The 14374-nt window shown below is 32.4% G+C and overlaps 1 protein-coding gene across 1 annotated transcript; it reads left to right on the top strand.

Annotated features, from left to right (window-relative positions):
- Positions 1-8924: 8924 nt before the first annotated feature.
- Positions 8925-9494, top strand: LOC138338060 (uncharacterized). The gene has a single exon (XM_069288528.1). The coding sequence runs from the start codon at positions 8925-8927 to the stop codon at positions 9492-9494; it is 570 nt and encodes a 189-aa protein (XP_069144629.1).
- Positions 9495-14374: the final 4880 nt, after the last annotated feature.

Below are 14374 nucleotides of genomic sequence, written 5' to 3'. Positions count from 1 at the left end.
GTTCTAACCATCTGCGAAATAGAGTGAAGATGGTCAGATACCAATTTGTATCACCTAGATACCAATTGGACCCAAGTAATAGCACGAAAGAAAGAAAGAAAGAATGGAATTTTCCTAAAGTCTTATAGCCTCTCAAAGAAAAGTAAAGGCGTCCCCCTACCGTTTCTTAAGACTCTACTAGACTCGTTCTTGTGTGATGAGACCAACGAACCTAATGCTCTGATACCAAGTTTGTCACGACCCAAATCGAGCCGCGAGTGGCACCCACACTTACCCTCCTATGTGAGCGAACCAACCAATCCAAACCCCAACATTTTAACCATAATAGACAGAATACAATACGTAAGACTTAAAACTCATTAATAAAAATAGATTAATAACTTCTAAAACTCAAACACTTGTTATTATCCCCAAAATCTGGAAGTCATTATCACAAGAACATCTATCCTTAAATTACTAAAGCTAAGAGTATCTAAGAAACTAAACATAAATAATGGCTAGTCTATGCCAGAACTTCAAGGCATCAAGACATGAAGAAGAAGATCCAGTCCAAGCTAGAAGCTTTAGCTCACCCTGAAATCTGGTGTGACGAAGACTGGCTAGAGTTGCGGTTGAATTGAAGATGACGGTACGTTTGCTGCACTCCACAAATAACAAAGAAAAACAATTACAAGTAGGGGTCAGTACAACCACAAGTACTGAGTAGATATCATCGGCCAACTCAAAATAGAAAACAGTATTTATCAAATAATAACATAAAATCAACCATATTCCTCAACAGGTGAAAGCAACAAGTTCACAAATCATGTGTAACCACATCAAACACACCTATGAGAACTCAAGTCTCCACACCATACTCATTTGGGATATAGGTTCTCTTCATTCGAATTTATTAACATAATTTCAAGATTCATTATCTTTATTCCTCTTGTGTCGGTACGTGACACTCCGCTCCCCTACTACTATGTGCCAGAACGTGACACTCCGATCCCCTAATTCTACGTGTCAGTTCGTGACACCCGATCCCCTAATTCTACGTGTCGGTTCGTGACACCCGATCCCCTAATCTCATTCTATTAATTCATCAAGCCTTCTTTTATATCAAGGCATCATCAATCTCATTACTTTAGTTCATCAAGCCTTCTCTCATACCAAGGCATCATCAATCTCATTACTTTAGTTCATCAAGCCTTCTCTTATACCAAGGCGTCATCATTAACAAGGTAAATTTAGGATTAGAGATTCAATAGACTCATCATGCTTATTCATCACAATTATATAATCACATCATGCAAGCACACAATTAAGCATATAGAAGACTTTACAAAATTACCCAATACATATCATTCGCTATTAAGAGTTTCACTACGAAATAGCATAAAAACCATAACCTACCTCCACCGAAGATTCGTGATCAAGCAAGCAATTTCCCAAAGCTTTGTTTCCTCTTCGTTTCCATCTTCTCTCGATCGTTCTCTTTCCCCCTCCTTGTTCTTTCTATTTTTTTTATTCAAACCCTCTTTCTTTTACCCTAATTAACATATAATTAAGTATAAAAGATGATGAATTAACCCATTAATTAATTCAAGGTTATCTCCTTTAACCCTCAAGTAGTTAAATTATTAACATTAACCCACTAAATTTATAATTATAGCAGGAATAGTCCAAAACGTTCCTTAAAACATTTAAAGAAATCCGACTCAGCCTGGGATTACGCAGCCTGTGACGGTCCGTCGTGACTACGACGGTCCGTCCTGCTGCTTCCGTCACAGAGTTCAAAGACTCAATTCCTTGAAGAGTCTGTGACGGTCCGTCGTGCCCACGACGGTCCGTCCTGCCATGTCGTCACGAAGTTCAGAGAGTCGATTTCAGTACCCAAATTTCAGAATTCTAAGTGTTTTGGAACGAGACCCCCTCGACGGTCCGTCGTGCCCATGACGGTCCGTCGTGGGATCTGTCGACCAAGACAGTTTTTCTAGAAATAAAATCTGCTGCTCAAAACGACTAAACAGTTCGTTACAAAAATATAAGGTAATTATATTAACATGGTTAAGTATTGTTTTGGAAGGATAGTGGGTATATAATTGTCAGATGCAAGCACCTTTTAGTCAAAATTAAGTGATCTTCGTTTAAAAAGATTGATTTTTTTTATTTTTATCAATTTAAAAAAGAATGATTTTTTTTTTATAATATTTCTACTTAAATTTCTACGTGATATGTTTAAGACCACTAGATTAAATAACAATTTTGTATATTTGACATACCTTTAATTTAGAATCACAAGATTAAAAAAAATTACTTTTTTAAACTTCGTATCAAATCAAACCCAATAATTCTTTTTGAAACGGAAGGAATATATGTTTTAGAAATTTTGTAGGTTATTTCATAATCAAGTGTTAAATTTCCAAATTAATTAGATACATATCATCCAAATGATTAAGACCAGAGGACAAATAATCTGCTCTTTCTAGTAGCATGATTAAAGTTTCTGTTTTTGTTTTGTTTATGAGTAGGGAGTAATTATTTTTTTAAAGCGGAAGTAGTAATTTTAATTGGAAAGAGCTGATTTGATAGAAAATGTTTTAATTCTAATTATCAAAGATATCACTTTATATAAAAGGTCATGGAGGACATATAATAAAGTAAAAATGTTAGTAACTAGTTGTGTTTTCTAGCTTCTTATTTCATACTAGTAGTAGTATGTATGTATTATCGTAGACTTATTATTTGATTATTATTATTATTATTATTTATTATTATTATTTTCACATTTTGATTATATAATTATTTTATCGTATCTATTGTACATTATACTTTGTCCTGCTTTTCATTGATAATTTTTTTTGTCATGACTTTGTCACTTTCTATTTTTATTTTTTTTAATTGCTTTGAAATGTTTTTACTCGAGTAGAATAGAAAAAAACACTTTTACTTTCTAAAATTGTGGTTAAATCTTTGTATATGTTTTCTTTTTAAATTTCATTTATGAAAGTATACCAAATATGTTGATGGTTCGATTAACAAAGTTGAGTAGGAAATAAATGTGAATCTACTAGTATTTCTAATCTATTACATGCTTTATTTCGAATGTACTTTTCTTTTTAGTCAGTTTTAAAAATAATTGTTACATTTCTATATTAAGTACTCTCTCTGTTCGGACAAGTTTGTTATGATTTCTATTTTTAGAGTCAAACTATAAAAAATTTGACTAATATTTTAAGATGTAATTTTTTATCATATTAATATGTAAAAAATTGCAATTAATAGTACTTTTCTTATAGTTTTAGAATATCTATTTTTTTAAATATTGAATTAATGTGATCTAATTTAACTTTAAAAATTAGTCAAATTAACTTTCGAAAAATATAACATGACAAATAATTCCGAACGGAAGGAGTAATAATCTAACTTTGAAATGAAATGATCATTTTACTCTTAACTAAATGATTTATAGTCAGGATAATGCTAAATGATCAGAAATTTAAAAAGTCTATAATATTTTTTTATTTTAAAATAAATTAACTATTTTTAATTAATATATATTACAGTTAAAAGGATAAAAATGTTCAAAAATATAATATAACATAGTAAAAAATATGTTATGCCAAATTTTGTTGCCAAAAGGATTTTTCCTTATACCGATAGAAATATTTATCAACGAACAAAACATCATTATCAATCTATATGACCTCACAGCTTGCATCAATAATTGTTTACTCCAAAGTCGTCCATTACTAATGTTTACTTTTGGCGACTCCAAGGTCGACAATTGCTTGTGTTTTATAATTCCATGCAAGTTGCAAACCAAACAATCATACTAACACATAATTTCGCATGAACAAGTTCTATTTATTCTTTTTAGTTTGGTGTGAATAGGATTTGCATCCATGAATTTTGAGTTAAATTATGAATAAAATAAGATGAAGGGATGTTGTTTATACTATCTTCGTTTCTAATTATTATTATTTTTAATAATTATTCTTAGTAACTTCATTTCGACAAAGAAAGGATAATTTTTTTTTCTATTTTATCTTCAATTAAATGAGTAATTACTTTGAAAAATATAAAATTTTCCATCCACTTCATGATTAATAGAAGTAAAATGGTAAACTCACTACATTGTTAATTATTTTTTTAATAGATGTGTCATTCAAAAGTAGACAAATAAAAAAGGACCGAGAAATTTTTTTTTTCAAAAACAAATTATTAGGTATAGGCGTAGGAACTTTTGGTTATTAGGTAAAAACGGAAAACACTTCTATATTAGCTTTAACAAGTTGATTAGAAGGTAAATTCTGGTGTCATCATTATTATAATATTATCGTTTGGTATGAACACGAGTCATGATGGAATTAATTTATGATAGAATAAGTTGTGTTGAAATTAATTATGATGGATAAGCTAAATTATGTTGAGATTAATTATGATTGATAAACTAAGTTATGTTGAGTTTGTTTATTATCAAGTATTTGGCTTGTTAGAGCATCTCCAACCCTACACTCTATTTTACTCTCCAAATATAGAGTTCTCTATTTTTTCAAACGACCAATTACAACTCAATTCTCTATTTTACTCTCTAAAAAAGAGAATCTTTTGCGCTCTCTTCAATATTATATCGTTATTTATATTTCATTCTTATTTCTTATTTCATGATATAAATAATTTATTTTTTCCCAATAATTACTTTATATAATTCTCATGTGATACAAAAAATTATTTTTCAATTATATTTTATTCAAAAAAAATTAAATACCATAAATTGCACGAAAATATTATATAATATATAAATTAATGAACAAATTCAAATAAAATTGAAATATGATTACATAAACATTACATAATCGCCCAATTTTTGAAATTATTATGTTGCTCCCATAAATACTCTATTAATGCATTACGGAGTTCAAAATAATCATTTTTGTCTTTAATTTTATTATGTCTAACTAAAAATTTGTTCAAATTGGAGATTTTCATCTAACGTCATTTTTGTCGTTGTAGCCTCTACGACATCTTAAAATTGGTGCATTAAGATCACATTCATCCTCAATTATCACGTTCTGTAGTATAATATATGTTTCATTATATCATGTAGCACTTTTTTTCTCCGAAAATGTGACGGACTTGCAATAATTGCAAAACTCCGAATCCTTGTTCAACATTTTTTTAACATGATTCTTGATTATGTTATTATTGTATTTTATGTTGTATTTAAATTATTATGTTATGTATCGTATTGTTATCTTTGTATTTAAATTAAAATTTTCATCTTACCATTTTAATATTGTGTATTCTTTATAATGAAAATTAATAATAAAATAAAATTTTATTATTGATGAAAATTATTTAAAAAAATATATTAATTTAAAATTAAGTAGTATATATTAAATAATATATATTTTAAAATATTATATTACATTTAAAATGACTTATGAATATTAGATATTTAATTAATGAAACTATATGTAAATAATATGTTAATTGGAAAGTAATGGAAATAGTAATAGAATATTGACGAGGAAAGGATCAAAATAGTCCCTCTTCTTTGAGCTAAGGCTTAAAGTTATCCTTGAGTTTTCACATGGATCACTAATAGAGTAATAGTCCTTCTTGTTTGCAATATTTGTACATTTTTTGTCCTTCTTCCAAAATTTTACCTATTTTTTTGCATTGATTTTATTCATAACTTGTGTATGGGTTGTTCAATCGTCATTTTATATATTTAGTAGAAATAACAACTTCACATCAGAGTATGTGAGAAGAAAAATACTTTGTTTTGTTTAGTAGAAATCTTATTGCAGGTTAAGTCGAGAGGTTCGTCACGATAATTTCACGTGCAATAGTACAATTTTTTATTCTCCTCCAAAGTCATATGTTAAAATATTCTTAAGTTTAGTTGCAGTAATATTTCTAGTGAACAGAATAAGGTGTTTTTCTTATCATTTCTCTCAGATAAAGTTATTATTTCTATTAAATATATAAAAAGACGCTTGGACATTCCTTATATAAAATTTTGGACAAAATTAATGTTAAAAAATAGGCAAAATTTTAGGAGAGGACCAAAAGTGCACCAATATCGCAAACATGAGAAACTATTAGTGCTCTGTGTGAAAAAATTCAAAGATCACTTTGAGACTTAACCCAAAGATGAGAGACTATTTTGAGCCTTTCCTCGAATATTGAAAAAGTAAAATAGAGAGTGAATAATAGTTTTTCAAATTTGAAGAAGTACTATTTAACTCTCTAAATTTGAAGAACAGAGAGTGATTTAGAGGTGGGTTGGAGTGTCCATTCTCTATTTTACTCTCCAAATATAGAGAATGGAGAGTAAAATAGAGGTGGGTTGGAGTACATAAATTTTGTGAGTAAGTTATTTGTTTATAAAAATGTCCTTTATGTGAAAAGTAATGGATAAAAAGAGTTTAAAGAGATATCTTTGTCATTTACTTATTTTATCCCGGAACAAGTTATTTCGAAATTACTATATCATTCAAGGGAAGGTATAACTTATCCCGCTACTAATTACTTCCTCCGTCCCTAGTCCACTTTAAAAATGACACACATACTAAAAAAATAATTAATGACGTAATGTGTTTACTATTTTACCCCCATTAATTATGAAGTGGATAAAGAGTTTTACATTTTTCAATGTAATTAGTCATTTACTTGAAGGTATAATAGGTAAAAAAAAATGTCCTGATTTGTTACAAGTAAAACACTAAAAGAAAATATGAATTATGGAGAATTTTCTTAGAATTAGTATGAAAATTTGTAGGAAATAAGTTTTGTATGAATTTTCGTACTTAATCCCCAGAAAAATTCTCATATTACTCGTAATTTTTTTTATAGTGTGGCTATAACTATAATAGAAAAAGCGGACAAATAATTAAGAACGAAAGAAAAATAATAAAGATTAATTTTGAGATAATTAATATTGAAGTATTGTTATTCTAACAAAGGTATCAGATTTATCTAGGGAAGAAAAAATTATACACTACAAAATATTGTGAGAGAATTAAATTACAAGAATATATGACAATAATTTATTTATGACTTCGGAATAATTGTTTTTTTTTGTTTAAAAATTACTATTTACTTTTTCTATCCATATATATCAAGTTTTGATTTTTATTTTTCTCATTAAGAATAATGAATAAGTAGTTTGAGGAATTTAATTTTAATATTTTATGGCACTATTTTATTTTTAAAGGCTAAAATTCTCGTGATTATCTATAATCATTTTGAATATTAAAGTCTTCATGCTTCTACCCGTATAGAACAAACTAGTATATTTATTTTTTAAATTATAGTATCATTTATTTTCTTTTTCTACTTATAACATCAACTATCCAACATTAGCATTAGAAATCAAAGAAATTTATGGATAAAAAGATAGAGAAATAATAAGCAAATGTATTACTTAATTAATGATAATAAAATATGATGGAATTTTGAACAATTAAACCAAAAGTTTAAATTTATATCATAGGTATATTCACTATATTTTAGGCCGTACTTATTTAGCATGATTTTTTTGATGATGTAAACTTAAAAACATTCATAATTAATATATTTATAAATTATATAAATTTAGATATTATTTTATTATTTTATATAAGATAAAAGATGAAATATTAAAATAAAATAAGTAGTACATAAATGATTAAATTTACATGACTAATATTTACTTGAAATCACATAGTTAGTATATCAAAGTGTTCTTCTGTTTTTTCTGTACTTTACCTCAACATTAATCATTGATTTCAGATCTTCTCTTAAAATGTATAATTATATCAATTAATATAAATATTGAAATAAAATAGCCATATTAACAATTTAAAAGGCATATAAATTTGAAATGAACAAATGAAATAAATTGCAAATACTCACTGAGTCCACAACTGCAAAGTAAATGGACAATATTCAAGTGGTTTCGGTATCTTTTGCTATGTAAAACTATGTATTACTATATAAAAAATAGAACTGCGAGTAAATTTAAGTTGGCTCCAATATATTTTGTCATGTGAAAATACGAATACATATGTACTACTATGTTATTTGTAGTTTTGATGATTTGACAAACTTAGGGACCTCATACAGGTACCGGGTTTTCTACTTGAGTATTGCAGGTGTATTGTTCGAAGTATTGCAGATGAAACAAAACTCAGAGACCTAATAGAGGTACCAGGCTCTCATGATGATGAGCCAGTCAACTGCCAGCTGGAGATGGTGCAGAAAGTAGGTGCACACTTCTCGATGGCGTCAGAAAGTGTGACCCTTCTAACCAGTGACAAAGAAGTTTAGGAAAGTGACTTGCCCATATAAAAGTCCCTTTCCTAAACACTTTTCTTTAGTTTTTGCAACTTGATAAACACTTTTCAAGAACTCTTGCAAAGGCTAATACAAAGCAAAGGCAGAATCATTCCTAGGACAACAGCAACATCTGGAGCTTTTCGTCTAGTTGTTTAGGAATTTATTCTCTTGTTCTTAAATTGTAAACCACTCCTAAATCTATAAAGGAATTGGTGTGTTGTGTTCAAAGTCTAGGTTGTCCAGGTGGGATAGCTTAGTGGGTAGATTGTTTTTCTACTTTGGCTTGTTGAGCAATAGAGGTCTATTGCTTAACGGTAAGATTGATAACTCTTTCTTACGTTTGGTATAATCGTGTTTCGCTTTTGCTTTTGAAGATTAGTGAAAACGATTGAAAATCCTGTGAGACAGGTCGTGGTTTTACTCCCTTAAGCAAGGAGGTTTCCACGTAAAATCATTGTGTTGATTTTACTGCATTTAACTTTCTGGTAATTCTCTGAAGTAAAGTAAGGGACCTGGTCCATTACTCGTTAAGTGAAGGCATACATTCTATCAAGTGGTATCAGAGCCGGCACTACCTATTTGGTTAACACCAAGGAAGTGATTTTGTTCTAAGAATGACAGCTCCACTTAACCTCGAAGAAGGTCAGTCATCACACAGACCTCCTTGTTTCAATGGACACTTCTACAGTTGGTGGAAGGTTAGAATGCACGACTATCTCATGGCTGAAGATAGCGAGTTATGGGATATTATACTAGATGGACCCTTTGTTCCAATGATGGAAGTAAAGGATGGAGAAAGGACCATTACTGTTCCAAAGCCCAGGCAGAAATATGATGATGCTGACAGGAAAAAGATTGAAAAGGGTTTCAAAGCTAAAACTCTTCTGGTCTGTGGAATAGGACCTGATGAGTACAACAGAGTGTCAGCCTGTGAGTCTGCTAAAGAAATTTGGGATTGCTTGTTGACTGCACATGAAGGAACTGAACAAGTCAAAGAATCCAAGATTGATATGCTCACCTCACGATATGAGAACTTCAAAATGAAGGAAGGAGAAACTATACATGACATGTTCACCAAGTTTTCTTCTATTACAAATGAGCTGCGAAGTTTGGGTGAACCTATAAGCAATGACCAAACAAGTCAGGAAAGTGCTTCGAATTCTTCCAAAGTCTTGGGAGAGTAAAGTTGATGCCATTACTGAAGCTAAAGACTTGAAGGTGCTGACTATGGATGCCTTGATTGGCAATCTTAAAACACATGAGATGAATCGAAACTATGATTTGTCAAAAAGGGAAATCAAGAAGGACAAATCATTGATGTTGAAGTATAAATCAGATGAAGATTCAAGTGATGATGATGATATGACATATCTCATCAGTAGATTTCAAAAGATTGTGAGAAAGAACAAAATGTATAAAAGAGGAACAAATGGGACTCGAAATGCTGCTCAAGGAGATACTTGCTACAAGTGTGGAAAATTTGGACACTTCATCAGAGAGTGTCCTTTGCTCAAGACTGAAAACAAGGAACATCAAAAACACAGGGGTGACAAAGAAAACAAAGGGGACCTGGTACTTGGAAACAGAGATCGTAAAGCTGCTGCTGATATGGTTGTCAAAAGAGCTCTTGCTGCATGGGGGGATTTTTCAAGTGATTCAGAAGATCCTGATGAGCCATAGAGATGTGTCTATGGTTGCTGTGCATGAGGAGGAAATTGTCTTCAATGAAATGTTTGCTCTCATGGCACACACAGAAAATGAAGAAGAGGACAATCAGGTAACTCTTCTTGACATGAAAATTGACTTGGATAAATATTCTCTTAAGAAATTAAGAACCTTGGCAAAAGTCATGCTAGATTCTGTGATAGATTTAACATCTGAAAGAGATGCCATGAATGCTGAACTTGAAATTTTAACTGAAAACAAAGTTCAATTTGAAGAGACAATGACAAGAATGGTGTCTCTAGAGTTTAAAAATTCTGAACTTAAGCATCAGTTGTGTAAGTTTACTGAAGAAGCTGAAAAGCTCAATGGAAAGCCAAACAGTTTGCAAGCAGAAATTCAAGAAAAATTGAAAAACTCCGAGACAAATCTCAGATTGTCACTTGAAAAGAATAACAAATTAGAACAGGATGTTGTGAAACTTAAGGAGGAACTTGAAAAATCTCTTAAGTGGACCAAATCCTCAAAACTGCTGTCAAATGTGACAAATCAGAGTAATTTCAATAAGAAAGGACTAGGAAGTCTGAACATAAGTCCTCCTTATAATCCTCACAGTAAGTATGTGTTTGTGTTTGACAATTTGTTGTGTCTGCATTGTGGTAAGAATGGACATTTTGAAGAATGAGTGTGTTAGCTGGAAAAACTCATGTGAAAGATACTCTAATTATGCTGAAAGACAGAATGTACCAAATGAGAAACCTGGTCCTAAAGAACCTGTCTCAACTCACAGATTTTCAAAGAACAAATTTGTTCTTGCTCCTAGGTCCTTTGTTAGAAAGATTCAAAGTCTACCATATTGGACCAAGTACAATCTGATCACTCCTTTGCCTGCCTACTGGGAACTCAAGCTGAAATGGGTTCCCAAGCTTAACAAGTGATTTTTGGTGCAGGTGAGTGAGAGGGGCAGCAGTCAATGTTGGTATATAGATAGTGGCTGCTCTAAACATATGACTGGTGATGTAAAGAACTTCCTCTCACTCAAGACCCTCCAAGGTGGAGGTGTCTCATTTGGTGATGGCAAGAAGGGGTACATTTTGGGAGTTGGCAAAGTAGGAAGATCTCTTGAAGATTCAATTGACAATGTTTACCATGTGGATGGGTTGAAGTACAACTTGCTAATTGTGTCACAAATCTGTGACAAAAGAAATGAGGTCAAATTTACTTATGAAAAATGCACTGTGGTGAGTTTAACTACAAACAAGGTAATTCTCCCTGCACACAGAAGTAAAAATATGTATGCGGCAGACTTGGAAATCTCTCATGGAGATGACTTAACATGTCTCAGTGCTCAAAATGAAAATGCTGATCTCTGGCATCGTAGGCTGGGACATGTGAGTTCATCTTTATTAAATAAGTTGATTTCAAAGGACCTGGTCCAAGGGTTGCCCAAAATGAAGTTTGCTGAAAATAAAATATGTGAAGCTTGTGTTAAAGGAAAGCAAATCAGATCATCATTCAAGCCCAAGAATCAGGTAACATCATCAAGAATCTTAGAGCTGCTTCACATGGACCTTTGTGGACTCTTGAAGATTCAAAGCAGAAATGGCAAGAAGTACATCTTGGTGATTGTTGATGACTATTCAAGATACACCTGGACGAGATTTTTGAGATCAAAGGCAGATACAACTGATGAGCTGGTGGTGTTCTTTAAAATGATTCAAACCAAATTGAATCAAGTTGTTTGCAGCATTAGATCTGATCATGGCACAGAGTTTGAAAACTCAACATTGGATAGATTCTGTATGGAAAATGGTACAAATCACAACTTCTCTACTCCAAGAACTCCTCAACAAAATGGAGTGGTGGAGAGAAAGAACAGAACCTTGGTGAACATTGCCAGAACTATGATTATTGAATCAAATCTTCCTCAAAGTTTCTGGGCTGAAGCTGTTAACACAGCATGTCATGTTACCAACAGGTGTCTAATAAGAGCTTTGTTGAACAAGACTCCATATGAACTGCTCAACAACAGGAAGCCAATGCTGAACTATCTTAGAGCTTTTGGATGCAGATGTTTTGTGCTGAATAATGGGAAGGATGATCTGGGAAAATTTGATCCTAGAAGTGATGAAGGAGTATTTGTTGGATATTCTTCATCCAGCAAAGCCTACAGAATATTCAACAAACGAACACAATGCATTGAAGAGAGCATTCATGTTGTGTTTGATGAAAATGGAAGCTTGAAGAATGATGGATCAAATGATGATGATGATGTACTCAGAATGCTAACATCCAAGAAGATTGAAGGTGCTGAAACTGATGCAGATCAACAACTGAATAATGATTGTGATGATCAGAATCACAGTCCACCTGAAGAGGATGCTGAGGTTGAACAGGATGATAGGGTACCTGGTACTACTCAAAACTCCAGCCAGAGTACATTAGACTCCCCAGAAGATGATGTCACTCCTGATGAAGAAGATCATGATGATCTGCCAAATCAGTCTGCTGCAAGGTCAGGATGGAAGCATAGTTCATCACACCCTCTTGATAATCTCATTTCTCCCTTGAATTCTGAGATTCAAACTAGATCAAAAACAAGAAATCTAGTTGCATTCTCAGCATTCATATCATCCATTGAGCCTAAGAATGTCAAAGAAGCATTAAGTGATGCAGACTGGATTAATTCTATGCAAGAAGAACTTCATCAGTTTGAAAGAAGTAAGGTATGGTACCTGGTTCCTCGACCTGAAGGCAGAACAATAATAGGAACCAGGTGGGTATTCAGAAACAAACTTGATGAAAATGGAGTTATTACTAGAAATAAATCCAGGCTGGTTGTGCAAGGATACAATCAAGAAGAAGGAATTGACTATGATGAGACTTTTGCACCTGTTGCCAGAATTGAAGCTATTAGAATCTTAATAGCTTTTGCTGCTTTTATGGGGATCAAGCTGTATCAAATGGATGTGAAGAGTGCATTTCTGAATGGAGATCTCAAAGAGGAGGTGTATGTCAAGCAACCTCCTGGTTTCGAAGATGCAGAGCTACCAAATCATGTGTTCAGATTGAATAAGACATTATATGGTCTGAAACAAGCTCCAAGAGCTTGGTATGAAAGATTGTCAAAGTTTCTGCTGAAGAATGGTTTCAAAAGAGGCAAGATAGACAATACTTTGTTCTTACTAAAAAGAGAACAAGAATTGCTTATCATTCAAGTTTATGTGGATGACATAATTTTTGGAGCTACTTCAGAACATCTCTGTGAAGAATTCTCATCATTAATGGGAAGGGAGTTTGAAATGAGTATGATGGGTGAGTTGACATTCTTTCTGGGGCTGCAAATCAAGCAATCATCAAATGGAACTTCAATATGCCAGGAGAAGTACATCAAAGAGCTGTTGAAGAAATTCAATATGTTTGATTCCAAACCTATTGAAACTCATATGGGAACAAATTCCAAGATGATAGTAGAAGAATCTGATCCCCTTGTGAATCAGACAATGTACAGAGGAATCATTGGCTCCTTGCTATATCTGACTGCCAGTAGGCCTGATATTGTTTACAGTGTTGGAATGTGTGCCAGGTTTCAAGCATGTCCTCGTGATTCACATCTGAAGGCTGCAAAACGCATTCTCAGATACCTGAAGAAAATAGGGGACCTGGTTCTCTTTTATCCTGCAGGTGATACTTTTGATCTGGTTGGCTTTGCAGATGCTTATTTTGCAGGTTATCAAGTTGACAGGAAAAACACCTCTGGAATGGCTCATTTCCTTGGATCATCACTTGTCTCTTGGGGAAGCAGAACTCTGTAGCTCTCTCAACTGCTGAAGCTGAATACGTAGCTGCTGCAGCTTGTTGTTCTCAATTGCTGTGGATCAGGCAACACTTAGAAGATTTTGGGATCCACATCAAAGCAATTCCTCTAATGTGTGACAACAATAGTGCTGTGAGTATGGGAAAAAACCCAGTTCATCATAAGAGAACAAAGCACATTGATGTTAGACATCATTTTTTGAGAGATCATGTTGAGAAAGGTAATATTGTGCTTACATACTGCCCAACGGAGGAACAGATTGCAGACATCTTCACCAAGGCTCTGAGCAAGGATCAATTTGAGAAAAATAGATTAAAGTTGGGAATTTTGATCTCCAAGTGATGCTTTTAGCTTCCAACAGTAGAACTCCCTTGATGGTTAGAATTGCAGTGCAGGTATCCTTTGTGTGAATCTTAAATATTTGAACAAGATCAATCTTTGTATCTTTTGTAGGTATACTCTCAATAGGGACCTGCTCAGCAAAAGAAGAGGCTAGAACAATTAAGGAATGAAGTTAAACTCTATCATGGTACCTGGTGCCTGTCTAGGTTAGCATTTATACATTAAATTTAAACTAAAATTTTG

This window comes from Solanum lycopersicum, chromosome 8 (genome assembly GCF_036512215.1).
Source record: "Solanum lycopersicum chromosome 8, SLM_r2.1".
Taxonomy (NCBI): Eukaryota; Viridiplantae; Streptophyta; class Magnoliopsida; order Solanales; family Solanaceae; genus Solanum; species Solanum lycopersicum.
The sequence above is the reverse complement of the archived record's forward strand: the minus strand, read 5'-3'. Positions and strand labels throughout refer to the sequence as shown.